Genomic DNA, 27834 nt, shown 5'->3' with positions numbered 1-27834 from the left:
ACGGGGAAGAGGGGGGAAAGGTTTTTTTTTTAAGTCCTGCATGGGATACAGACTCAGGGAACAAAGACAGGAGGAAGATAAGACAGCCACGCCAACGCAGACTCAGAAGAGCTCTCGAACTTTACGCAAGTGGCTCGCATCTCGGCGGTGCTCAGCTCTCCTTACGCCACAGACTTGGCCTCAGAGCCTTCGCGAATACGGCTTTGCGCACTGCGGCGGGGCTGCGCCGCAACCGAGCTTGGCCGTATGGTTCCTCCCCGCCATCCGGCGCGGATTGGTGGCGAAGAGCAGCCAGGCTGCTGATTGGGTGGCGAAGGAGCCATTCGGGGCGGCTCCGGTGGGTTCCGCTGCCCCAGAGTGATAAGTTCGGCTTCAGACACGCCTCAGCGCCAGCAGTGAGTCGGAGCTCTATGGAGGTGGCGGCGGGTACCGGGTGGTGGCTGCATTAGCGACTCCTCTGAGCTGAGAGTTTTCAGCCGTTCCCGACTCCTTCCTCCCCCTTCCCTCCCCCTTTTTTGTTTTCCGTTCCCCTTCCCCTTCCTTTCCCCGTCCCTGACGACCGGATCCCGAAGAGGCAGCTGCAGTGGCAGCTGCTAAGTTCCTGGTGAAGGTGAGTGGAGCTGCCGCTGCTGGCGCCGCCGCCGAGTAGAGCGCTTCAAAATGGCCGCCGTCCACAGGCCACTTCTTCTCGAGTGGTACAAAATGGCGGCCGCAGGCGGACTCGGGCGGGGCGACCCTTTTTAGCCTTTTCTCCGCGCTTCGGGCACCTGGAAATTCTTCGCCTTTGTTCTCCCTTACTGTTTCCGACGGAGTAGAAGACAGCAACCCTGGTGACCACGGCTGTCCTCGTGGCTGCGGGGCTGGGATCCGGGCCAGTCAGGGCGCGGGTGTGTTCGGACTGGGGGAGAGCGTGGCGGGGCCGCACGCGCCACAGCGGGGAGGGACCGGGGCCGGCGCGAGCGCCCGGCCGTTGGCGCGGGACCATCCGAGCCACAGGAGTCCCGAAGACCGGCCTCCCGGCGGGGAGGTGTGTGAACTCCCCTTGTCGGCCGGGAGCGGCAGGGCCGTTCTTCGTTGCGGGGAGTGAAGGGCATCCCCAGCGAGCCCTTACTGAGACAGGAGAGGGGAGAGAGAACAATGATCTGTGTCCTTTTGTCAGTTAGGAAGGGAATGGAGAGGCGGCTGTCTGTCCCGTGGGGATTTATGGGGTAGGAGGGGGCCCTTTTGGAAGCTGTGGGTGGGAAGGAGGCCGCCTTTCCCTCTGGAGAACAAAGAGACGGTCGCCGCTGGGCCGGCGTGGCCGGCCACCTCTCCTCCCCGAGGCTTGCCCCCGACGGCTCCGTGGGGAGGTTGTCGGAAACACTTGCTTAACTCAGGCCCGGCTGGGAGGGAATCCACTGCTCTTTTGTTCCCAAGAAGGGAAGAAATGGGGCGGAGGTTCCTGCTGCCATGTTGTGGCCCTCGTCTTCCGCCCGTTTAGTGCCAGCTACGGTACACCCTTGCCCCTCTCGCTTGTCTTACCTGATGCCCTCTGTGCTGAGGAGTTAAAAATACGGACAGTGAAGAAAACTGGTAGATAGTCTGGTTGTCCCTGATCTAGTCTGTTTCACTTGTCTTTGAGACTTTAAACTATTACGACATTTTCCACATAATAATATGCCCTGTGTTGATGGTTAAACTTTCTATATTATTGATTTCAGTACTCAGTTTTAAAGGAGGTAGAATGTGGCTTTTTCAAAGATTCGTTCTTAGCAGTTGAGCTTTCTGTGAAAGTTCTTTTTTGCATCCTTGAGCAGAGGGGGATTTCCAGTGTCTAGACAAAAAAAAAAATATTTTACTGTCCATTTGTTGACTGTATTTTAGTCTTATGAGATCTGCAATGCAGTGAAAGTTTGACCAACTGCAGTGCTATGATCTGACATTATAGTTGGAGGGTTTATGGATTTGTATGTTAGCAGTGTCTAATTTTGGTATTCTTTTTTTATTCTAGGTTTTTCATTTCTCCCATCCCCATCCCTCCCCACCCCATCCATTAATATTATTCTTTTGAAGACTCTTCATTGTCAAGCCGCCAAAGTGGAGAGTGCGATTGCAGAAGGGGGTGCTTCTCGTTTCAGGTGTGTATAGATTTATTTTGGTCAATTGCTGGAAACCAATAACAGAATCAAAAGAATCACCACACCAAGTAATTCTGAATAAATATGCTGTACATTTAATTTTATAATGTGTCGTGTTTGTGTTTATTAAAGTCCTTCAGTTTTCACTACCTCCTATTGCCATATGAAAAATAAATGTGCTCAATTATTTGGCTTTTCATTTGGCCGAAGTTCAGTCTTCATATGTGGTATAATTTCTAAAATACAGAATAATTAATGAGATCCTTTCTCTCTCTGAATGAAACACATTTGGGATATAGATTTTTTTTTTAATGTTTTCTTTTAATTAGTGCTTCTTCGGGCGGAGGAGGAAGTAGGGGTGCACCTCAGCACTATCCCAAGACTGCTGGCAACAGGTACTGTGAAGATGTCGAAACAATGAGGTTTTCAAATAACAGATTTGTATTGTCTTTGTCATGTATAACAATATGGTTATGGCAGTAGACATCAGGAATCCTAACCTTATTGGTCATGATTTCTACCACATAACCTAAATTTAGGTTAATCGTGCAACATGGTCACAAGACATTAGAAAATGTTGGTTCCCAAGGTGTGGCAGCATTAGCATCACCTGGGAGTCTGTATTAGAAATGTGAATTATTGGGCTCCAGACCCAATGAAGCAGAAGCTGGGAGTGGTCCAGGCAATGTTCTTTGAAAAGCCCTTGAGGTGATTGAGATGTACACTATTGTTTGAGGACCACTGATTGTGAGATGTGGTTGTGAGGGAAGTTGAGTGATTTCTCTGTTTAGAAGGACTTCTGATCAGTATAACATTTGATTTATGTGACTGGGTGCTATGTTCTAAATGGTCTTACTTAATTTTTACTAGCGAGTTCCTGGGGAAAACCCCAGGGCAAAACGCTCAGAAATGGATTCCTGCACGAAGCACTAGACGAGATGACAACTCCGCAGCAAACAACTCCGCAAATGAAAAAGAACGACATGATGCAATCTTCAGGAAAGTAAGAGGGTAAGTCTGTGAGTCTGTTTGATCTTAAACTAAAAGGTGGGGAGAATGGGTTAGTTGTATTTCTTTTGTGGGTATGCTATATTACTCAGAAGACAATGTTCATACACCAAGTATGTATTTTAAGAAATGCCAGTGTTGACAGTTTTATCTTAAAGAACAGTACCCATCAGTATTTGGGGGGCTTAGAGTTGCTTTCAGTCTGTTGTGCTGGCATTGTCTGGTGTATAACCCAGTGAAGCACACAACAGGCCTTGGGTCTTGCATCTAGCCTTGATAATAAGGAGGCCCTTGTTCTCTGGGTTTTGAGCATGTGTGAAGAAAGTACTTGTCAGACACTTAGGGATTCTCCTGAATCAGGTACAGATACTATAAACTAAATAATAATGATAGCTTTGTTTAAATATCCCTTCAGTTAAATGAGTAAGGAGAAATGCCTTGATGTTAAAGGGAGATGATAGAAGAAAAATGAACGTAATTTAAAAGCTGTTTTTCACCACAATTCTTCTTTGGTTGACACTGAAAGGTGATTCCTTTTCCCCCAGCATACTAAATAAGCTTACTCCTGAAAAGTTTGACAAGCTATGCCTTGAGCTCCTCAATGTGGGTGTAGAGTCTAAACTCATCCTTAAAGGGGTCATACTGCTGGTAAGTGAAATGTTGACTTAACTGAAGGGGGGGGGGTATTTAACAAACTCAAGTTGGGTTTTTTACACTTGAATTTATTGCTTAAAACTTGTGAGTTATGAGCTAGATAACAGTTTTTCTGAATAAGGGTTTTTAAAAAGACCAACTAAATATTAATGGTATCCGATTTAAGAAGTGAGTTTTAAACTGTTCATACTACCTATGCTTATAAAGTTAACAGACTTATTAGCAGGCTGTTTGCATTTTTTCATTCTGTGGAAAACACCATATTTTGATCTTGGGGATGAATTGTATGATAGTTGATAGAGCATCCAGCATCTGTTTACAGTTTTGATTTTCAGCATATTTTCAACTCCAGGGAATGGAGTAGGTTGTGGCTAGTGTGAGATCTGTATAACTGGACTTACTTAATATGCTGTAATAGCTAACATTTAAATATTTGTGTTTTTCTACTTCATATGCATTATCTAATTTAGTTTACATAGTAATTCTTGCAAAAGAGGTATTCTTATTCCTAAATTACAAATGAGGCATAGTTAGTAAGAAACTTGAGATCTAAGATTAAGTCTACAAGAAACTATTAAATAATAAATGAAGGGTTCTTTAAGTTGTCATATTTAGTTTAAAAAATGGTGTTTCCTATAGATTGTGGACAAAGCCCTAGAAGAGCCAAAGTATAGCTCACTGTATGCTCAGCTATGTCTGCGATTGGCAGAAGATGCACCAAACTTTGATGGCCCAGCAGCAGAGGGTCAACCAGGACAGAAGCAAAGCACAGTAAGTGGTAGTGCTTGCTTTGCCTATTTTAAAGTTGATTTGAAAGATTTCATTAATAAAAGTTGCCAAATGTCTTTTATTTCTAATAGACATTCAGACGCCTCCTAATTTCCAAATTACAAGATGAATTTGAAAACCGAACCAGAAATGTTGATGGTAAGAATTATATTTGATGCTAAGTAGTTCTGTACATTTTCAATTTAATTTTGAATGTTGACTTTATTCTTTCCTGTTTTTTCCAGTCTATGATAAGCGTGAAAACCCCCTCCTCCCTGAGGAGGAGGAACAGAGAGCCATTGCTAAGATCAAGATGTTGGGGAACATCAAATTCATTGGAGAACTTGGAAAGCTTGATCTTATTCATGAATCTATCCTTCATAAGTGCATCAAAACAGTAAGTGTACTTGGGAATTTAGGCTTAGATAATAACTGGGTACACAATTATTTGGGGGAAATGAGTCATTTATCTTTTGCTATCTGAGAGTGGTAGTAGGCTAACAAGTATTTTAGATGGTCAGCAAAACTTATTTCAATTCTGAATATGGAGGTAAGTATGCAGTGTAGTAAGATGGGGTAGAACTGATTACATACCTATATAATTGCTTAATTTGGACAAATTTTTTCAGCACAGACCAAATAGAAAAAATACTGTGTTAGATACTGTGAGAACTGTGAGTCAGCGCAGACATACAAAACATTTAAACAAAGATTTTCTAAATCATGAGGTATTTCTTTTGGTAGCTTTTGGAAAAGAAGAAGAGAGTCCAACTCAAAGATATGGGAGAAGATTTGGAATGCCTCTGTCAGATAATGAGGACAGTAGGACCTAGATTAGACCATGAACGAGCCAAGGTATGTGTGTTACTAACAGATGATACAAGTAGTTTGTCTTAATATTCAAATCAGGTGACTTTTATGATATAGGGGATTGTCATATTTAGCCATTAACCTTGATTATAATCTAGAAGTCTTAACATCCTTAAGTAGTATACATTTGCCATAGTATTTTGTTTTAACTATTTTCTTTTTCTTTTATTAGTCCTTAATGGATCAGTACTTTGCCCGAATGTGCTCCTTGATGTTAAGTAAGGAATTGCCAGCAAGGATTCGTTTCCTGCTGCAGGTAAAACTGGTTTCTTTAATTATGTTTGTGTGCTCACTTTTTCTGTTCAGAATACTAAAATTAAATTCATTAAATTTAAGGATACAGTAGAGTTGCGAGAACACCACTGGGTTCCTCGCAAGGCTTTTCTTGACAATGGACCAAAGACGATCAATCAAATCCGTCAAGATGCAGTAAAAGTAAGGTTTCTTGGGGTTTTTTTGTTGTGTGTGTGTGTGTGTGTTTTGTTGTTTTGAGGTTTTTTTGTTTTGTTTTAATCAAGTGTGCTTTAAGATTGTAATGGCCAAAAGGCCCTCCTAAAACCTGTTTGAGACACTCATCTTACCTGGTGGAGCTCAGAAATTATATAAATAGCACTTCAATACTCTACAAGTTTTTGTTTTCTTCCCCTGATGTAAGAATTTTAGTTTTGCACAAAATAATGTTTAAAACAAGTATGTTATTTACTTTGTTTCTAAAGGATCTAGGAGTGTTTATTCCAGCTCCTATGGCTCAAGGGATGAGGAGTGACTTCTTTCTGGAGGGACCTTTCATGCCACCCAGGATGAAAATGGATAGGGACCCACTTGGAGGACTTGCTGATATGTTTGGACAAATGCCAGGTGATTTTGAACAGAACGGTGGTTTGGTTAAACTAAAAAATCAGCATAGCGTAGTAGTAGATGTGTAAAAAGTTGTCCATGTATGTATTTAAAGGTAGCGGAATTGGTACCGGTCCAGGAGTTATCCAGGATAGATTTTCACCCACCATGGGGCGCCATCGTTCAAATCAACTCTTCAATGGCCATGGGGGACACATCATGCCTCCCACACAGTCACAGTTTGGAGAGATGGGAGGCAAGTTTATGAAAAGCCAGGTGAGAAGACACTTAAAAATGCTCTGGTAACAAGCACTAAATTCTGTAATGTGTGTGATTTAGTTTTGCTCTTTTAAAAATGCACATATTGTAGGGTTGTGTATGTTTTTCTAAACCAAATTTATATCTGTGGCATTTATTTTAAACTGGGTGGAATATTTAATCCTTAAGATTAGTAAAGTATTAGTAAAATCGCGTCGCTATATTTGACAGTTAGGTTAGAGTTTTATTCTTCCCTGTTTCATCTTGTACTTTCTCTGGGCAAATTCAGTTACGCTTTCCTTATGGCTTGGCTCATCCCTGTGGTACTTTATTACCATAATTTGTGGACCCCTTTTTATCTAGACTTTCTCTCTCCCTTTCTGAAATAGGGGCTAAGCCAGCTCTACCATAACCAGAGTCAGGGACTCTTATCCCAGCTGCAAGGACAGTCGAAGGATATGCCACCTCGGTTTTCTAAGAAAGGACAGCTTAATGCAGATGAGGTACATTTGCCTATGTTACTTAATATACAACAGTTTGTCAATTTAGAAACCTATTGCCCGATGATTATAAAAAGATGCGTTAAGAGGACTTAATGCTGGAGTTCTTCACCTTCTCTTTCTCTTTTTTTCTGTACTACTTTTTCTCTCTTTGTATATCCAGCGTCCTGTGAGCGACGATTATGAGATATGAGGGCAAGCCTCTTAAAGTCTTTAGCAAGAGCAAGGAAAAAATGTCCAAGGGTTGTGATTTCCCTCCCAATAGAAAGACTTAAGAATAAAGCAAGATTATTTCTAAACTAATGCAATTTTCTGGTTATTTAAGTGATGCTAATCCTAGGAAAGTTCTGATACAAATACAAGATTTAACAATACCTTATTCTTGTGTGGATCAGATCTTTTAATTTTCTTGCCAGAAATTAAACCTGTTAACATGGAATACTTTTTTGGTTATTAGTTAAATTTATATTCCTGTCCGAGATTATCGCACTTGTGTAGGCTAACTTAATTTTAGGATTTGGGAATGTTGCATTTAGATCTCATTCAACTGCATTTTGTTAACTTAGATACCTGTTTTAATTTATGTTCAATTCTAGATTAGTCTGAGGCCTGCTCAGTCGTTCCTAATGAATAAAAATCAAGTGCCAAAGCTTCAGCCCCAGATAACTATGATTCCTCCTAGTGCGCAACCACCACGCACTCAAACACCACCTCTGGGACAGGTATTTGACCGTAGCTGGACAACTTGTTCTATTTCAGTACTTTCTGAAGATTTTTTTTATTTAAAGATTTGTTATTGAACATTCATACGTATGTTACTGTTTTTTAGACACCTCAGCTTGGTCTCAAAACTAATCCACCACTGATTCAGGAAAAGCCTGCCAAGACCAGTAAAAAGCCACCACCCTCCAAAGAAGAACTACTTAAACTAACTGTAAGTTTCAAATAATTCCATCATCTAATTCATGGAGTACTTCCGGGGGTTTTGGGGGGGGGGTGTTTTTTTGTTTTGTTTTTTAAGCATTGAAGACGTTTGCATTGTGTTCTTTTCAGGAAACTGTTGTGACTGAATATCTGAACAGTGGAAATGCGAATGAAGCTGTCAATGGTGTAAGAGAAATGCGAGCTCCTAAACACTTTCTTCCTGAGATGTTAAGCAAAGTAATCATCCTGTCACTAGATAGAAGTGATGAAGATAAAGAAAAAGCAAGTTCTTTGATCAGTTTACTCAAACAGGAAGGAATAGCTACAAGTGACAACTTCATGCAGGTAGAACACTTGCCTGATTCTGTGAGAATACTTTCTATTCAAATTTGACAACTAATAAACTGACCGTGTATATGTTCCTTTTAAGGCTTTTTTGAATGTATTGGACCAGTGCCCCAAACTGGAGGTTGACATCCCCTTGGTGAAATCGTATTTAGCACAGTTTGCAGCTCGTGCCATCATTTCAGAGCTGGTGAGCATTTCAGAACTAGCTCAACCACTGGAAAGTGGCACCCATTTTCCTCTCTTCTTACTTTGTCTTCAGCAACTAGCTAAATTACAAGATCGAGAATGGTTAACAGAACTTTTCCAACAAAGCAAGGTCAATATGCAGAAAATGCTCCCAGGTAAGAGAATGCTCAGAATTTTGCTACTTAAATACAAACTCTAGATTCCTTGGTACCTGAGTAGGCCAGACAGTGGGATCATCCTGTCCAGGCAATGACTCTCATGACCTCGCACAAATAGATTGCACTTTCATTAAAAATTACGGTTTTCACCTGCCTTAATTTGCTTTAAAAGTCAAGAGTTTCATGAATCTTGTACATTTGTGGAATTACTACCTGATGATGCAAAATGGTTTTGTCTCTTCAGAAATTGATCAAAATAAGGATCGCATGTTGGAGATTTTGGAAGGAAAGGGACTTAGTTTCTTATTCCCACTCCTCAAATTGGAGAAGGAACTGTTGAAGCAAATAAAGTTGGACCCATCCCCTCAGACCATATATAAGTGGATTAAGGACAACATCTCTCCAAAACTTCATGTAGATAAAGGATTTGTGAACATCTTAATGACTAGGTAAGGTAAAGTTGGGTCTTCCACAAAAAGTCTGTAGCGGAAAGGATCAAGATTGTCTGTTTCTTAAAGTAGAAAATAGGCTTTGGGTTCTAACAAGCCCTCTCTCTCTAGCTTCCTACAGTATATTTCTAGTGAAGTAAACCCGCCCAGTGATGAAACAGATTCTTCCTCTGCTCCTTCCAAAGAACAATTAGAGCAGGAAAAACAACTGCTTCTTTCTTTCAAGCCAGTAATGCAGAAATTCCTTCACGATCATGTTGATCTACAAGTCAGTGCCCTGTATGCTCTTCAGGTGCACTGCTACAACAGCAACTTCCCGAAAGGTGAGGTGGCCCATGTCAGAAAGAGGGGCAGGTGTGGGGTGCTTTTTTAAACAGCATACTAAATAACGGAATTACATTTTGTCTTCAGGCATGTTACTCCGCTTTTTTGTTCACTTCTATGACATGGAAATTATTGAAGAAGAAGCTTTCTTGGCTTGGAAGGAAGATATAACCCAAGAGTTTCCAGGGAAGGGCAAGGCTTTGTTCCAGGTAAATCTTTTCCTGGAGATACTTGGTCTGCTTCTTCCAATTTACTTAGTATTACTTTAACGAAGAGCCTTTAAAACTGAAATACAAGCAAAGTTGTTATAGCGGTTTGTACGTATCATTCTGCATTGTTACACACTGCAGTAAAGGAGGCCCTAACGAAATGAGGTGAAGCTGTGAAGTGAAAGGCTTCAGTCCTAGTGCTAGTTGTGTGTGTAAGATACTAGAAGTGGCTAATATTTTTTTACTAAATCCAAGTCATTTACAAAGATTGGGTGATTGTGCAAGACTGGGTGTTTTTTATGCTACTTAAGAGGAGATTGCTCCTAGATTTCTCATAGCTTAATTTTCTCTCTTACGAAGTGGAATTTAGCCCTAGGGATTTCTAAAATGACAAAGCAGGTTCCAGTCCTAATCCCAGAGATTCTGATTAATAGGTCTGTGGTACACCATCCAGGTGATTATTAATACCGGTTTTCCAGGGGACCCAGCTGTGAGATACACTGATCTACAATGCCTTTTGTTTTACTTCTTCACAAACTAGTTTTAGTCACCCAGGCAGCATTTACATTTAGCTCTGTTCTGAAGAGAATCTGGTCATGCAGTTTCAGAATAGAGCTGGAAATCTATTTTGGAATCTTGTATTCTTCCCCTCTCTCCTCCACAGTACTGCTTTAACACACATAGGTTTGGAAAAGAGCCACTGTCTCATACTAAAATGATCGTGAAATTTAATTGGAGTAGTGTCAAAGCGTCTGATAACACATAAACAGCTTATGTGTTATCCCAAATCTTAATAATGAATACTTTTAAAAAGTAACTTCAAGGCTAATTTACAAGTAATATATTTGCAGTGTGTCTCGGAGGCTGTTTGCAATTATAAAACACGTAGAACTTGAGTGGGTTGCTAGTTTGGTCCTGAATCAAAACTTCTGCTTTGAGGTTTTCTCTGTAAGTACTACCTATCTTAAAATTACAAATTAATTCACAGGTGAATCAGTGGCTAACCTGGCTAGAAACTGCTGAAGAAGAAGAATCAGAGGAAGAAGCTGACTAAAGAACCAGCCAAAGCCTTAAATTGTGCAAAACATACTGTTGATATGATGTAACTGCATTTGACCTAACCACTGCGAAAATTCATTCCGCTGTAATGTTTTCACAATATTTAAAGCAGAAGCACGTCAGTTAGGATTTCCTTCTGCATAAGGTTTTTTGTAGTGTAATGTCTTAATCATAGTCTACCATCAAATATTTTAGGAGTATCTTTAATGTTTAGATAGTATATTAGCAGCATGCAATACTTACATCATAAGTTCTCAAGCAGAAGGCAGTCTATTGCAAGGATCTTCTTTGCTGCCAGTTATCATAGGCTGTTTTAAGTTAGAAAACTGAATAGCAACACTGAATACTGTAGAAATGCACTTTGCTCAGTAATACTTGAGTTGTTGCAATATTTGATTATCCATTTGGTTGTTACAGAAAAATTCTTAACTGTAATTGATGGTTGTTGCCGTAATAGTATATTGCCTGTATTTCTACCTCTAGTAATGGGCTTTATGTGCTAGATTTTAATATCCTTGAGCCTGGGCAAGTGCACACGTCTTTTTAAAAGAAACATGGTTTACTTGCACAAAACTGATCAGTTTTGAGAGATCGTTTAATGCCCTTGAAGTGGTTTTTGTGGGTGTGAAACAAATGGTGAGAATTTGAATTGGTCCCTCTTATTATAGTATTGAAATTAAGTCTACTTAATTTATCAAGTCATGTTCATGCCCTGATTTTATATACTTGTATCTATCAATAAACATTGTGATACTTGATGTAGCTGAGTGTGACTAAGCTGACATCCACCAATCTATGAACAAATAAGACTTGGAACGTTTAATATCTTAACTCTTTCTCAGGTCAGGTTACTGGGAGTAACCAATATATAGACTGCTCCTGTGACCAAAGGCAGTGCTGAGATCACAAGTCTTGTGAATTTGGAGTACGTTGCTAATGCATAGCAACAAACGTGGTGACATTTACCTTTTCGTTGTCATGAACTACATGATAGCCTCAGAGAGGCTAATAACCACCCTCATGGCCAAGACAGCATTTCTTCAACCTGCAGGCATTCCCAGCAGCAGCTGCTGTGGAGTCTTAGGTGCCCTCTTAGGGGAGAGCCTCTCAAGGTAGACAGTAGTAATAAACCTTCCTGTACTGCTGCGCCTGACAGAACTGCGATGCCTGACAGTTCTGTTGGGTTCATCTCCAAGAGGAGTAGTGAGTAGAACCACTATTTGTGTCATATTGATTCAGAAAAGCCAGCCCTCTGTATTTCAGTGGTCTTCCTCTTCACAGAAATCCTAACACAAGTAACAGATTCATAGTATTTGGTGGATTATCCTGAGTACAATCCAGGCCAAGTAGAGACTGGTACAAATACTTGAGATAAAAGAGAATTTCGGGAAACTGCTAGGCTGGGAAAATGAGCTATAAATTGCATTATTCCTAGCCTGTCCGACCTCCCTATCAAGGGGGGAAACGGTTTAACCTAGCAAATGCGGTGTGTGGTTAGAAAAGTAGGTCTTTGCTTCTGTTTACAGCCAGAACTCTCCCAATTCAGCTAGGATATTGGGCCAAAGAGTCTTAGGCCAGATGTGCATTTGTCTCACTGGTTGCAGAAGCTAGGTTTTCACCACTCCCTGCCCCACCCCATGCTTGAAGAACAACTCATAAGACCCCTGAAGTAGCACTTACATCTTGTTTTAGACACTGAACAATGTATTTTATAACCTACCATACTATGGAACATTTGTATGTACCCAGCATGCACTTTGTATAAATAATGCCTTTACATTGGTATGCAAATATGTAGTGACTTATCTTAAAAATAAGAATCCGCATCTTTAATGCCTCTTGGAAAGAGTTGCCTACTTACTTTTCCTGTTCTTTCTTCATTCTCAAAGAAACTGCAAGCCAAAGCTTTCTCAAGATTCATACCCAGTGCTATAGCCAGTAGGTTTTCATTCTATAGGCAGCCTTTGATAGTACATCTGGTGAGGATAAAAAGTGAGAGGGAAAAAAAAAACTAAGTTTGGCCTATAGAGCCCTACATTGGATCTAGTCTTGCCCTGCTCCCTGTCCTTATTCTACACCCTGTTTTTCTGGTCTAGTTTTCTGTGACAGCTCCTGCTCATTCCTCTCCCGCCACACTGGCCTAGCCTCCATTTGGCTCCTGGGACATGCAAGCATTGGAGGTTTTCTGTTCTAGTTAGCCCCCAGATAACTGGCTGGCTGGCTACCTCTGCTCCATCAGGTCCTGGCTCAAATGTCACATTTACTAGTAGGGTCCCTACTGTCCTATTTAAAATGTAACCCTCTCTTGTCTGCTTTAGGAATCTCCATGTCTACCATTACTACATGACATACTGCAATATTTGTATCTGATCCCCTGCAGAATGTGAACAGGTTTAAATTTTATTCACTGCTGTATCCCCAGCACCTAGAACAGTACCTAGCCCACAGTAAACTCAAATATTTGTTGAACCTGATCACAAATTAATAAAATTACCCTACATGGCAGGATTTGGACATAGGAGAAGGAAGTGGTTGTCGAAAGAACTTGAGTTCTAGATCAATCTAGGATTCATCCCTACCACTTAACTGGCAGCGTGACGTTGGGCAAGATACTTCAATGGAGTCTCAATTTGTTGTAAATGGGGCTGGTGGTTAAGGATTGCTGGGAGAACTAAATCAGGTAAACATGGGTCACTCAGTTTAGAACCTTGCCTCTTGTATCCTTCATTGTACAGGGTGGGGCAAAAGTAGGTTGACCGTTGTTGGTATGGGAAACGATGCAATTAAATAGAAAAATAAACTTTGACGTACTCACAACTGTACACCTACTTTTTCCCCATCCAGTATGTGAATTCACATCTCAGTAGCTTTTCCAAAATGTCTCTCATAAGAACTTACATCCTGAGCTTCCAATCACCAGCTAAGATCTAATGGGCATTTCTTGGTCTTCCTATTTGACTTCTCAGGCCTCAGTCTCCTTTGAAGGCTCTCTTCTCTAGCCTGGCTTATGAATATTCTGCTTTCCTCCTTTGGCTCTGTCGCTTAACTCTTGGAACTCCAATCACCATCTGTATGCCAATGATATCTGTATCTTGGATCAAAACCTCAGCAGAATGTCAAACTTGCACATCCATTCGGGTCCTGGACATGATCTGAATGTGCCCCCAGCACTTCAAACTGAACGTGTCTATCACCAAACGCTCTACCCAAAAACCATTCTCTCCTGGTTCTCAACGATACCCTCATCCAATCCCAAAACATGAGTCCTCCTTGTCCCTCTCAACCAATCACTGCATTCTACCAGTTTCATTTACATTGTAGGTACTGAAGCAACTTTCTCTATCGCTCTCCTCCGCACCACCCTAGTCCCAGCACCACCATCTTACGCCTGAATTACAGCAACACACTTTGACTTGGTCTCCTGCCTCTCATCTTGCTCTCCTAGTCCACTCTCCACATTGCAATTAGAGTGGCCTGTCCTAAGAGTCTGGCTTTCCACTGCCCTTCAGTGGCTCCTGGTTTTCCTCAGAATAAAATTCAAGTTCCCTAATCTAACAAGACCTCGAGTCACCTGCTGTTTCTCCCTTTTTACATTTTACTTTTTCTTCATCCAGTCTCTGGGCCTTTGCACAGGCTGTTTCCTCTGCCTGGATCGTTGCTCTCCCTACTCATCCCACCTCTTCACCCCACGCCTTCATCTAACTTATTCTTACTCTCCTTCAGATGTTAGCATAGATGTTCTACACTTGGAAAGCATGCCTTCCTCTGCCCAGGTTGAATTAGGAGTTTGTTCCAGTTAGGGTTCTGGTTGCAAAGAAGAGAAACTTACTCTGGGAAAACTAAGTAGAAGGGGAATTTATTGGAACTCCACTTAAGGGATCCACGAGAAACCCAGAGAACCAGGTTTAGAAATGCACAGGGACTAAGAGAAGCTGGGTAGCCTAAACCACAGAAATAACCTGGCTGGGACAGTGATGTACCCACCCCACGAAACCCCGGAGCTTCCTCTGAGTGAGTTCTCCAGTGACTTCAGGTCCAGGCTCAGAGCCCCAGGCAGAGGCCCACAGTTAACTGAGCATACATCGTCATGTGTCCAGGCCAGGCTGCCTTGGTTTTCTTTAGCGAGCACAGATCTGGACCTTTGGGGCCCTTGCTGCATCAAGCAGGCCCAGGCTCCCACCAAGACTCCCAACAACAAAACAACAAAAAAATTTCATAAGGGGTCTGGGTGGAAGGTCAAAAAAAAGGTACTTGTCCACTGTGAGACCACTGTACCTCACTTCCCCATCTAGCACCCCACTGTGCTGTGACCACCTGCTCACTGCCCATCTCTCCACGGCACTGAGAAGTGTCCCAAGAGGGTTGTGAATGTCTCCCTTATTCATTGCTATATTCCCAGTTCCTCGCACAGTGCTGGGCACATGTTAGGGGCCAATAAACAGTGATTGAATGCAACGGTGAATCCAGGTTTTGTGGAACCTGAATTTGATACAACGTGGGGAGGTCTGGCTCCTAGAGAATACAAAATTAGGTTTAGGGTCCAGAGAGTCCTGCGAAGGGGATGGCCTTGAAACTTTATCAACTTCATGTAACTCTGAGACTGACCTTAGTAGATACTTACATTGTAAAAATTTTTGTACCTGCACCAGTGCACTAGATGGATGCTTGTTGATGTGACAAGTCTTTTCATCTGTGCTGCCCTGGCCTTCCCATTTTCCAATGATTCCAATTCAATTACAAAGCACCCAATTTCCTACATAAAGTTAATTTATTCACTTGTACATTAAAGTATGCCAAGGGTTGGGGCACAGCAAGGTAGGATGGTGTCTTTTCCCCAAAGGAGCCCACTGTTCAGCAGGGGAGACAGACAGACAGGAGCAGATCATGTGGACGGGGGCAGGTGATGGGGCGCTGAGATGTGAGCAAGGTGTCAGCTGCGCTGAGAGAAGACAACATCCTGGAGAAGCCGACTTCAAGGAAGAGTCACTTTCCCAGCAAACATTCAAGGAAGAGATTTCCAGGCAGAGTTAGGAACTCAACTTCGCTTTCTCCTGGCTCCACAGAGCTCCTGCCTCCCTCCTGCTCTATACCAGAAAAACAGAATCCGAATGAGGGGACATCCTTCGTTTTCCACGGGAGGTAGCTGTACAGAGCAGCTTTAGGTGTTGGCTGTGTAATGGGGCCAGGAGGGCTTACAAAGTATTTCCCACCTATCTCGCTAGATTTAGAGACAGACTTCCAAGGGTGGTCCTCCAAGGAAAGCCAGGGCTCTGGCCAAGGAGACACCTGAGCACAGGGCAGAAAGAAACAGAAACAGGACACTGAAGTCAACCCAGGCAGCCCAGACCCACAGGCTGTCTTTCCCTACCTTGCTGGAATTACTCCAAGAGGGTGGGATGGCGTCTCTCTAGCGCCCACTGCTGAGAACCCAGGAGTAGACACCTCCACCCCTTCTTGGCAGAAGAACACAAGGATATTTGTTCAGAACATCCGAAAAGAAAAAAAGACCAAGACCTATTGGACGTGCTCATCAGTGAGGGGAGGGGAAAGTGAGAATTTTGGCTTCGGCTTGGTCCCCCTGTCAACTGTGGATGATGATGGAAAGATGTGATCAATAAGCAGTGAATCTTTGAGGACTGCTCAGTTCTGCATGGGACATGCCAAGTCACAGACCAGAGCCTGAATCCCTGCTTCCACATTACTCAGGGTTCCATGAGCTTAGGCCAATTGTTTCACCTGTCTGGACTTCATTTGCCTTATCTGTGAAAGAACCCTTGGTTTGTCTACCTCCCAGGGTCATCGCAAGGAGTCAGCCAGACAAGTAATGAAAAACAGTGCTGGACAGGTGTGGGATTGCTTTACAAGTCCACTCATCTCATAAATATTTACTGAGTACCAACTACATGCCAGGTATCGTGCCAGCGCTAGGGATGTGGCAGTGAATGAGACAAAGCTTTTGAATGGAGCAAACATTCTGTGTGATGGGTGGGAGGGAGGGAGAGAAGGAAAGAGAGAGGAGAATATACAAATATAGAGTATTAGGGAAGTAAAAAGCATTATATAAAGAGAAACAAAACAGAATAAGAGAGTGGGAGAGATGTGAATGCCATTAGAAATGGGGTATTCACAGGTGGTCTTCGGAGAAGTCTTGAGGAAGAACCTTGGGGGCAGAGGGGAGGCAGAGACAGGAGCACACGTGACTCTGAGTGTCTGAGGAACACTCAGGGGTCCAGTGTGGCTGAGCAGAGAGTAGGGCCTCAGGCTGGTGAGTGGCAGGAGCTACAGGTAGAACTAGTTGGACGTAGTAAGGACTTGAGCTTTTTTAAAACATTATATTTTATTGACTATGCTATTACCATTGTCCAATTTTTCCCCCTTTGCATCTCTCCACCCAGAATCCTCCATGCCCTCAGGCAATTCTGCCACCCTTGTTCATGTCCATGGGTCATGTGCATAAGTCTTTGGCTACTCCATTCCCTATACTGTACTTTACATCCCTGTGGCTATTCTGTAACTACCTATCTGTACTTCTTAATCCCCTCCCCTCTTCACCCATCCCCACTCCCCCTCCCATCTGGCAACTATCAAAACTCTCTCCATGTCCATGGTTCTGTCTCTGTTCTTCTCATTTGCTTAGTATGTTTTTTAGATTCAAGTTGATAGATATGTATTTACTGCCATCTTATTGTTCATAGTTTTGATCTTCTTTTTCTTAAGTAAGTCTCTTTAACATTTCATATAATAATGGTTTGGTGATAATGAATTCCTTTAGTTTTTTCTTCTCTGGGAAGCTCTTTATCTGCTCTTTCATTCTAAATGATAGCTTCGCTGGGTAGAGTAATTTTGGCTGTAGGTCCTTGCTTTTCATCACCTTGTCTAGTCCTTTCAAATCCCTTCTAGCCTGCAAAGTTTCTTTTGAGAAATCATCTGACAGTCTTATGGGAACTCTCCTGTAGATAATTAACTTTTCTCTTGCTGCATTTAAGATTCTCTCTTTATCTTTAACCTTTTCCATTTTAATTATGATGTGTCTTGAAGTGGGCCTCTTTGCATCTACCTTGTTTGGGACTCTGTGTGCTTCCTGGACTTGCATGTGTATTTCCCTCACCAAATTAGGGAAGCTGAGGCTGTTGCTTATTTGAGAGAATTTAGGAAGTTGTGGAGCATGAGCCAAGACCAGTCATTCATATGGAAAAGCCACTGTTAATAGCTTGGGTGGGCCTTTAAATTGAGTGAGGCAGAGCTTCAGGGGATCTCCAGAAAGCATAAATAGTGTTAGCCAGGTTGAGGGAATCTCATATGGTCCCCACCTGCTGACTCTGTGTTTGTGTGGTGGGGATGGGAGGGGGGTTCAGAAAAGGAACAATGGTTTCTGCCACCTTTCTGTCCCCCAGCTCCCACCTTGATGCCAGACACTTCACTTCTTCCCTGCATGCCACTGGTGCCTTTCAAGCTGCTACCCCAGTGCTGGAACTCAGAGGGAGGGAGTCTGACTGAGTAAGTTTGTGTGTTTGATCTTTAAGAAGAACTGCTTGGGACTGATTGGTTCCTTTAACCAACTCAAACCCCGCTGGTTGTTACAGCCAGAAGTTATAGGTGGTTATCTTCCTGACATTGGAACCCTGGGCTGGTTGACCTGGTGTGGGGCTGGGACCCCTTGCTACTGAGATATGCCCCCCGGCTTTTTATTTACCACACAAGTGTGAGTAGAACCAGCCTATTCCATGTCTCTGCATCTCTGCGTCTGGATGGATGTGGTTTCTTTAGTTCTGTAGTTGTCGGACTTCCATTCAACTCTATTTCTGACAGTTCTGAGTGATAGTTGTTCTGTAGTTTATTGTAATTTTGATGTGGTTGTGCAAGGAGGAGAGCCATATTTACCTATGCCTCTTACTTGACTGAAGTCCCAGATTTTTAATTCTAGCCATTTTAATAAGTGTGTAGTGTTATCTCATTGTGGTTTCAATTTGCAAATCCCTGATGTTTAGTGATATTGAATGTCTTTGAACATATTTATTGCCATTCATATATTTTTGGTGAAGTTTCTGTTCAAATCTTCTGCCTGTTTTTAAAACTATTTGTGTGTTTTTTAAATGATTTTATTTATTTACATTTAGAAAGAGGGGAAGGCAGTGAGAAAGACAGAGAAAGAAACGTCGATATGTGAGAGAAACATTCATCAGTTGCCTCTTGCTTGTGCCCCAACTGCGGGCCGGTCTCACAGCTCCAGCATGTGCACTGACTGGAAATTAAACAAGCGACCTTTCGCTTTGCATGATGATGCTCAACCAACTGAGCCATGCTGATCAGGGCAGGTTATTTGTTTTCTTACTGTGAGTTTTGAGAGTTATTTTTTCTTTTTAATATATCTGGATACAAGTCTTTTATCAGATAAATTTGTTGGCCATATTTTCTCCTAAAGTGTAACTTTTTTATCTCTTAACAGTGTCTTTTGTAGAGCTAAAGTTTTAAATTTTGATTAGGTCTAAATTGTCTAATATTTAGGGATCATGTTTTGATGTAAAAATTATTTGTCCAAGAACTCAAAAGTGTTCTTCGTTTTTTTCTAAAAGCTTTTTGCCTTGGCTGGTGTGGCTCAGTGGATTGAGCACTGCTGACTATGAACTGAAAGGTTGTTGGTTCAGCTCCTGGTCAGGGCACACACCTGGGTTGCTGGCCAGGTCCCCAGCTGGGAGTGTGCGAGACAATTAATTGATGTTTCTCTCCTTTTCTTTCTCCCTCCCTTCCCCTCTCTCAGGGTTGGGGGCGGGGAAATAAATAAATAGAATAAAATAGAAATAAAAGTTTTTTATAGTTTCACATTGTACATTTATATCTGTGATCCATTTTTGTATGATTTATGAAATTTAGGTCAAGTTTCTTTAAAAATATTTTGTTGAAGAATTTGCATCTATGTTCATGTGGATATTGGTCTAGTTTTGGGTTTTTTTCCTTGTGCTATCTTTGTCTAGATTTAGTATCAGGATAATGCTGGTTTTGTGAAAACAGAAAATTTTTCTTTAAATATTTTTTCGAAAAGATATGTAAAATTCCTTCTTTAAGTACTTAGTAGAATTTTCTAGTTGAAGCCACCTGGGCTTAGGTTTTTCTTTGTGTGAAGGTTTTTAACTACAAATTCTATTTCTTAATAGATATGTTATTCAGGTTTTCTGTTTCTTTTTCAGGTGAGTTTTTCTAACAGGCTTTCAAGGAATTGGTCCATTTCATCCAAGTTTGAATATATATCCATAGACTTATTTGTTTTATTATCCTTTTTGTCCTTTTCATGTCTGTGGACCTATACTGATAATGCTTCTTTCATTCTTGATATTGATAATTTGTGTACAGTAGTTCCCCCTTATCTGTGGGGAGACATTATAAAATGCCCCAGTGGCTGCCTGAAACTGTGGGCAGTACTGAGCTCTACGTGTGTATGCTGTTTTTTCTCAAGCATGCATACCTATGATAAAGTTTAATTTATAAATAAGGCACAGTAAGAGATTAATAATAATAAAGGATAATTATAACAATACTGTCATAAGGGTCAATATCTTACCATGTTTACCATTCTTGTGATGATGTAAGATGATAAAATGCCTTATTAAGTTGAGAACTGTTGTAAGATGATAAAATGCCTTATTAAGTTGAGAACTGTTGTCTATTCATTAAAGGAAGCACCTTATAGCTTTTCTTTGGCATCTCTGAATTGCCAGTATCACTACTCTTGTGCTTTGAGGCCATTATTAAGTAAAATAAGGCATACTTGAACACAAGAGCTGTGGTACCGTGCCAGTAGATCATATAACCAAGATGGCTACTAAGTGACTCATGGGTGGGGAGCATATACAGCTGGACAAAGAGATGATTCATGTACCAGACCAGACACATTTAATAAACAGAATACAAAAGTACAAATGCAAAGTTAGGTACCGGACCTTGGGAAAGGCCAAACAAAGCACATGGCAGGCCCTGAAGCATAAGCTTCTTTAACTTCATGGAAAAAAAAATCCAGAATCCATAAGGAAAATGTTGATGGATTTATCTACTAATCTGTTTGGCTCAAAATAAACAGAGGACAAACTAAGAAAAGCATCTGGCATACTCATAATAAAGGGTTAACCACAAAATTCTCTTAAAAATCAATAGGAGAAAGGACTAACTTTTTTGAACCCAAGTACGTGCCTGGCCCATGGCATACATTATTGCACTGGATTCCCACACAGTCCTGGGGTGCAGACATTATCATCCCAACTTGAACTGTAGGAAAGTGGAGCTAAGACAGATAAAGCCACCATTCAAATAAAGCCAGAGCCCAAAGTCATATAGTTTGTCATTAAAAGAACTAAGGTTTAGAGTCTGAATAGCTCTAAAACTCAAATGTTTTTTATCAGACATGGACATTGAAGCCAATTTCCAAAGGTGGGGAAAATGACAGAAAACATAGCAACCTATACCATAAATACCAAAAATTACCACCCAGAGAAGTAGTGGCCTGACATTTTAGCTCTAACAATTTGTTTCCAATCACATAAGGCCCTCTCACCTACTTTTTTGCACAATGTATTATTTATTTGGGGATGACAAATGTGAACCCTGAAAAAAAATGATACCCTCTAAGAAGGCCTCCTGGTGGCTAACTGGGCTCAAATTGAACAAGCAAATAAACAAACAACAACAAAACCCAGAGCCTAACAGCTGTTTCTGCAAAGAGGCCTCTAATGCAGACTTCACTTCACAGAGAAGCCGGCACTGGTCTTCCTGCCTCTGAGCTGAACTGCATGCGCTAGGTTTCTGCCATCTGAGCCAGCTCTTTAAAGGAGTTTCTGGAATCCTGTTTCAACTGTAGGACTAAAGCTTTCCCCATCCAATTGAAGCTGTGTAGCTTCAGCCAATCAGAGTGACTCTATTCTGGCCAATCAAGACAGTGCCTTTGTACCAATCAAACTGTGAGGACTTGGAGCCCTCATTAGCATGAGGACAGGCCAATCAGGAGGCAGGATTAGGGACTTCTGTTTATATAAGGCAGCTAGCTCCCCTCTGTCTCAGAGAATACACTTTCTCTTTCTAGGGATGACTATCTCTTGGGGCAGACGAGCACAGCTCAAAGCAGAGCACTGACAGCAGAGTTGTCTAGCTGAAGAGGGGCCTGGTCCCACAGCTGTCTGGTGCTGGGGCTGCCTCACAGCTGCGCTGTTTTTATAACCACGCTGTACCACAATTGAGCTGTTTTGCACTCAATAAAAAGTTTCATTCTTCTCCGTACCCCATACTGGGGATTCCTGCTGGCACTGAATTGGTTCCAGTGACCATCTGTCAACGCACACTGGCGTGAGATGGTCCAACCAATGTCAGTTTTTGACGTTTATGGAGGCCCCCTGGTGGGCCTAGTGCAAAATGAAACAAAAGTACAAAGAAATTTAACACAGATTTAACCATTATTCTTGGAGATGATCACACAATCTAACGAGTGGGCAAAACTTAAAAACAAGCATTTTAAGGATTGCTTTAAAAATCACATGCTAACTGGAGAGTGAAAGTACCCACTTACTGTACAAATCAAACAGCGAAATGACTTGATGTGATCCAGATGAGCACTTGTGGCTCAGTGTAATATTTCCAGTTGAACATAGAGTCTCTGGCTTGGATCTCAAACATCGCCATGAAAGGGAAGCGAACGTTCTCTCGAAAACCATGTTACATGATTTGGAAAGTGGCTTGAGACCAAGACTCAGGTCAAAGATTTTTGTCATGAATTTGAATAGTTATGAAATGTGAATGTTATATGTGATTTTAAATGTGCATTTGTAATTTAATAAGTTAAATATTATTAGTAGACATTGGACTACTCATTTTGCCTACATCCCAGAAGTTTATCATTTTAAGGTAATCAAAAACTTCTCAGGCAGTGAGGGAACTTTTATGGTGAGAATGGGGTTTTGACTGTACTATATTCAGGCCACCTTATATTCTGGCGTGCATGATATTTGGGGCTCAAAACACAATTATCAGTTTGTCTTTGGAAATGCTGAGCAGTGGACACTAAGTCCCCAGTGTCATGTGGACACTGCATTATTTGACTACGCTGCTTTAAAAAAGCAATATCAATAACACACCAAGGAGAGACAAGGTTGCATCCATGTGCTTCATGCTCCAGTGCCACAGTGCAACAGGGCCCTAGAGAAGGAATGGCCCAGCCTCCTGTTCCAGGAGTGACGTCACTCCTGTAGTTCTCATGCCCCCTCCCTTCTGCCTCTGAGAAAAGATGCCTGCCAATGGCCGGTCACTGCAGCCTGAACTTATTACCCACCTTCCCATAATGCCTCATTCCCACCTCAGACCACCAGAGTCTAAGTCCCTTGGTCATCCACCCTGGACCCTTACCCCATAACTTCTCCATAGCTATGAATCTGTGCCAATTCCCCAACCCCTGCTCTCCTGAATCCTTCCTCCACACACTGTCCCACAGTTTGTCACCAGCAAGCACACCAGTATCCTTCATCTCTCTTTGAATATTCCTGTCATCTTCTTGCTCTGAAGGAAACCTGGCTGTTCCCTGGTGCCAGCATGTCCTCTGCTGTTTTTCCTTTCATGCAAAAGGCCTCAGTGTAGCCAGTGTTCACCCTGCTTCCCACCAGTACTTTCTAACCACTCCCCCTCTCCTTTCTTCCAAGGACACAGCTCCTCCACCGTTCTCACCATCAGACTGTACTACTTCGCTGGTGTGCCCACTTTTCTGCACTTCAGAATAACCATTCCACATCTCCTCTTTCCCTGAGCCTTCTCTGACTCCTCCCTCCTTCTTCCTTGTCTCCCCCACCTTATGTAATTGCTTTGTCAGGACTTTCAGCTACATTGAAAAAAAATGTAGGTGTTCCCCCACCAAGGATATATTTACAATGACATACATACAACCTTGCTACTCAAAGTATAGTCTTGGGACTAGGACCACCTGGGAGCTTGTTAGAAATACAAAATATCTGGTGTCACTGCAGACTCACTGGATCAGAACCTAGGCTATTTGTTAAGCCATTAAAGTTTGATGAGCCCTGATGTGGGTCCCCTTGCTGACCACCAAGGACTGCACTGAAGACTCAGCCACAGTGTCCTGGGACTCAGCTTCTACTTCATCAGGAATTAGTTCTATCCCCTTCCTTTCTTCCTACCATTGAAACTACCAACTTGCCAACAATTACCCTGATGTGTGACTTCCCTCTATTTTCTACGGATGAAAGGTCCTAGTTCTTTCCAAAGACCCCATTCACTGGGACCAAAAAACTGTAAGGCACTTGCCACCCCCACTGCAAGTAACAAGGGGCCACTGGCTAGAGCATGACGGTCATTGGGAGCACACTGAAAGTTCAAGAGACAACTGAGCTTCAAAGTTGCCTTGAATTGGGGCTGGGGAGATCAGCTGCTCGCAATGTGAGATCCCAGCAGGAAGAATCCCTGAGTCCTCTTGGATGATCAGAGAATGGAAACTTGATTTCTGTGGAAGGAAACACCTGGTTCCAATGCCAGGGTGTTCAGACTGGACCAGCAAGAGAGTTGCAGGTTGCTGAAGCAAGATTTTAATAACCATTCAACTTCCGACCCTCACATAATTGCTCAATGCCAAGGAATATAGTGGTACTCCCTTGTCCTACCTCCTTGGCCCAAGAGTGGTCCCTTGCATTGCTCCAGCTGCCACTCCAAGCAGCAGGAGGAGAGATAAGTGACGAGTGTGTCTGCTCACAGGCACGAGCACACACATGTGGGCCAAGACAATTCAGCAGCAGGCCGAGGCAGGAAATGAAGTCTCCACTTCTTTCCAGTTAAGGAAATTGAAGCACCAGCTCCCATTGGAGAAATCAAAGCAGCATTGTTTCAAAGAACAAAACACTCCAGGAGAGAACAAAGGTTTTGGCATTGATCCCTCTCTGGAGAAGATGCTATCGTAGAGACTCCACCCCACTCAGTTGAATCCAGCCTGTTTGGGACTGAAGACCAATCCACAAGTTTGCTTATTAGGATCATGCTCAAGAGTAGTGATCCTTTGGTGATTTGAGTAATGTTCAGTGTCTTCACAGTTGTCAAAAGGAGAACAAAACCTGGTGAGCAGTAAGAATGGTTTCTAAGAAACAGCAACCTGACGATTTGCAGCCACATGGAGAGTCTGGTAGCACATCTGAGTGTCACCACGCTGGCGACTCACCATGTGGCTGCATTGACACAGTGTACCCATCACTCCAACAAAATGAATTTGCTCAAACACATTGGAGGCGAGAAGGATGGAGCTACCAGAGACCGCAGTGTGGAGAGGCTGATCTTTTCCTGCAACCTCTATTTTTAGATAAGAAATTTGGTGTTAAAAACAAAATATAAATTAACACCCACTTTCTTGCCAAGTCTTATGCTTGGCTGTTGGAAAATAGGCAAAAAAGATATAATCCATGTCCTTGAGCTCACTGTCTGGTGGGGACATAGGAATAGATCACTTCAGTCAATCAGTAGTCTGGGTCACTTAGGGCAAAGGCGAGGAACCTCACATACCTCACTTTCTGTAGTGCACACAGCAGTAACCAGTGTCCCAGTTATGACCTGAATTGCCAAAAGAGGGTTAAATACCTCACTCAGAAGTATCATAGATGGGAATGGAGAGGGGTGCAACTGAGAAAGGTACACAGGAAGCTGCTGGGGGATAGGTATTGCATTATTCTCACATTTTTAAAATTATATTTTATTGGTTATGCTATTACAGTTGTCCTGTTCCCCTGCCCCAGCTCCCCACCATTGTCACATTTTATTACCTCACATATTCTCCTATATGCGTGACAAAAAGAAGGAGTGAGCTGAATGTGACAATGCTGAGTCTTCAGACTGAAGTGTACCTTCTTTTCCCCAACTGCCCCCCGCCCCTCCATGTCCAGTGCAGGATCATTCCATAGTGTTAGCTCAGTTTGAGATGGTTTTCTGTGATTGCCACCCAAAGCATCCTAATTATAATAGGGCTAGAGAATACAGCGTTTTCCTAACCTATTTGGCTATCACATTCTTTTTTAAGGAGTATCTTTTGGGGCTAATGTTTCATAGAAAACGCCCTGGGGAACACTGGGTTAGGGATCTATTCAGGAGATAGAACTGACAAGAATTCAAAATTTAGTGATTTCTTGATAAGGAACTTGAACATCCAGCCCGATGTTTGCACCTTAATGTTCTTGTCACTACTTAGCTGTGGACACCACAGGAGCGACGCAGATTTGCCCCCAGAATGTCGTAGCAGTGGCGACCTACAGTCGTTCAGCTAAGTCAAGGAAAACGCATACAAAGTTGAGATATTTTCCAAAACTCAATATTCGCAAAATGACAAATGTTACAATAACATTTTCACTGCAGTAAGCAGAATACAGATAAGCAAAGGCAAAAGTAAATATATATATTGCACAAGCAAAAATGTAACTTACCTATATGTTTGAAAATATTAGGCCTCAAATAGCAGACATGGTTTTCAATTACCCACAACAGAAGACCTCAAGTTACTAATGCAGTTGAGACAGACTGGACAGTCTGTTTAAAATTCTCTGCAATGGAGACAACAGACTAAAACCACAAGCCACGCAGTGGAAGCAGGCGCAGAGGACAGAATGACCTCCAGCTGCACTGGAACCAAAGACCCTTCCCAGCCCCACCCATGGAACCAAAAGACTAGGACAGGAATGCAACTTGAATCCCAGACCCTTTCAGAAGTGAGGGTCTGTTGTCCCAGAGGGATCCAGTGCTGGCGCTCCCTTACCATGAATGGCTGAGCTCCAAAGTCCCCCGGGGAAAACTCCCACAGCATTTGCACACGCCTATTCCTTCTAACCCCTCAAAAGCTTTAACCCAGTCCAGCGAGCAAGATGGATTTGAGGCACTCTCTTCTCGGTTGGTGACTTCTCGATCAATAAACCTTTTCCTACTCCCCCAAAATAAATAAGTAAAATAAAATAAAATTCTGCAATGACCCTGAAATGTATAGCTTAAAAGGATCTCAAACAATCTTGTTTTATAGATAAGGATACTGAGGCTGAAAAGTGAAGCATTTTGTCACATCAATGCAAGTGTCAGAGGCCAGGGCAGCCTTCCTGTCATCAGGGCCTGTTGCAAAGTGAGACCCTGATGACAGGCTGCAGCCTGCTGACTTGCTCCACTCAAATCAGAGGACACACTGAGATCTACATGAACTTGATTGACCTGTGGCACATACCCTTTCCCATGTCCCTGGTGTATATGGCAAGCACCACGATTGATGTGAACTACTGCTCTAACACATGCAAGAAACCAGAGCATCAGAAACCTCCTTTAGGAAAAATCTGCACTGGCCTGTGCTCCAAATTCTACTTTTAGGAGCTGATACTAGTCTCCTGTAAAAGGTCTTTCTCGCCTCTGCTGGCTATTTACTCTCCCAGGGAAGAAATTGTTCATTAGTGGAATCAAAACAAGGGATACTTAAAGAGCTCCAGGAAAGTCATATTGCCTGGAGATTAAAAATATTTTTCTCAGGTCCTGGCAGAGTAGCTCAGCTGGTTAGCGCATTGCCCCTGAAATGCCAAGGTTATGGGTTTGACCTCCTGTCAGGGCACACAAAAGAGGCAACCAATAAATGCATAAATAAGTGGAATCAAATGGATGTTTCTCTATCTCCCCCTTCTTCTCTCTCTCTAAAGTCAATAAATAAAAAAAAAATTTCTTAAGGGGAAATAGGAAGAAGCAAGGATTTTTAAAAGAAGGACCTATGAAAGAGTAACAGACCCAGTCCTCAGTTGGTCTGAACAAGACTCAGTGAGGTGGACGACTCCTGCCAGATGTTCAGAACCGACTTGATCCCAGAGAGGACTTTTCTGGGAATTTACATATGCTCACCACCGAATCGACCTTCACAATCCTTGCAACAACCCTATGAGTTAGGTAGAGACTTCTGCTGTAATGAAATAGTGGCTCACTTAGGAAAACTCATGTTATGAAAATAGTAATGTCAGCGGAGGAAGTGATTTAGTTACAGAGTCAGAATAACAGTGTGGTTTTTCTTGCCTAAATTGAGGCAAAATTTATTTTAAAATTTAATAGTTCTAATTATGGTTGTGGTACTCGGTCTAGTTTCTGAATTAACATCAAAGCCAATGCAATTCACATTCTGTAATTGTGACAGA

The 27834-nt window shown here is 42.3% G+C and overlaps 1 protein-coding gene, 1 long non-coding RNA gene and 1 other non-coding gene across 3 annotated transcripts; 2 read left to right on the top strand and 1 right to left on the bottom strand.

Annotated features, from left to right (window-relative positions):
• Positions 1–212: 212 nt before the first annotated feature.
• On the top strand, positions 213–11431 carry EIF4G2 (eukaryotic translation initiation factor 4 gamma 2). Its single transcript, XM_036029029.1, has 22 exons — positions 213–610; positions 1991–2117; positions 2447–2512; positions 2988–3128; positions 3671–3773; positions 4419–4550; positions 4640–4706; positions 4793–4944; positions 5292–5402; positions 5590–5673; positions 5754–5852; positions 6134–6275; positions 6370–6530; positions 6902–7015; positions 7609–7734; positions 7842–7946; positions 8066–8281; positions 8367–8625; positions 8873–9077; positions 9189–9400; positions 9489–9610; positions 10599–11431. The coding sequence occupies exons 8-22, from the start codon at positions 4861–4863 to the stop codon at positions 10662–10664; spliced, it is 2106 nt and encodes a 701-aa protein (XP_035884922.1). The 5' UTR covers positions 213–610; positions 1991–2117; positions 2447–2512; positions 2988–3128; positions 3671–3773; positions 4419–4550; positions 4640–4706; positions 4793–4860; the 3' UTR covers positions 10665–11431.
• Positions 7069–7211, top strand: LOC114501227. Its single transcript, XR_003684977.1, has one exon. It is a non-coding gene; the product is annotated as a small nucleolar RNA SNORD97 (small nucleolar RNA).
• On the bottom strand, positions 11111–26898 carry LOC118501289. The gene is made up of 3 exons (XR_004903912.1): positions 26888–26898; positions 14262–14267; positions 11111–11502 (listed from the first exon to the last, which is right to left on the bottom strand). It is a non-coding gene; the product is annotated as an uncharacterized LOC118501289 (long non-coding RNA).
• Positions 26899–27834: the final 936 nt, after the last annotated feature.

Source organism: Phyllostomus discolor, chromosome 6 (genome assembly GCF_004126475.2).
Source record: "Phyllostomus discolor isolate MPI-MPIP mPhyDis1 chromosome 6, mPhyDis1.pri.v3, whole genome shotgun sequence".
NCBI lineage: Eukaryota > Metazoa > Chordata > Mammalia > Chiroptera > Phyllostomidae > Phyllostomus > Phyllostomus discolor.
Note: the sequence above shows the minus strand (reverse complement) of the source record. Positions and strands in the feature narration are given on the sequence as shown.

Excerpts from the sequence above, each read along its gene's own strand:
- EIF4G2 (XM_036029029.1), top strand. The coding sequence starts at position 4,861 with ATGTTGGGGAACATCAAATTCATTGGAGAACTTGGAAAGCTTGATCTT. Across the intron at positions 5,674-5,753 it reads GGATTCGTTTCCTGCTGCAG|GATACAGTAGAGTTGCGAGA; the intron begins GTAAAACTGGTT and ends ATTAAATTTAAG. Across the intron at positions 6,276-6,369 it reads TATGTTTGGACAAATGCCAG|GTAGCGGAATTGGTACCGGT; the intron begins GTGATTTTGAAC and ends ATGTATTTAAAG.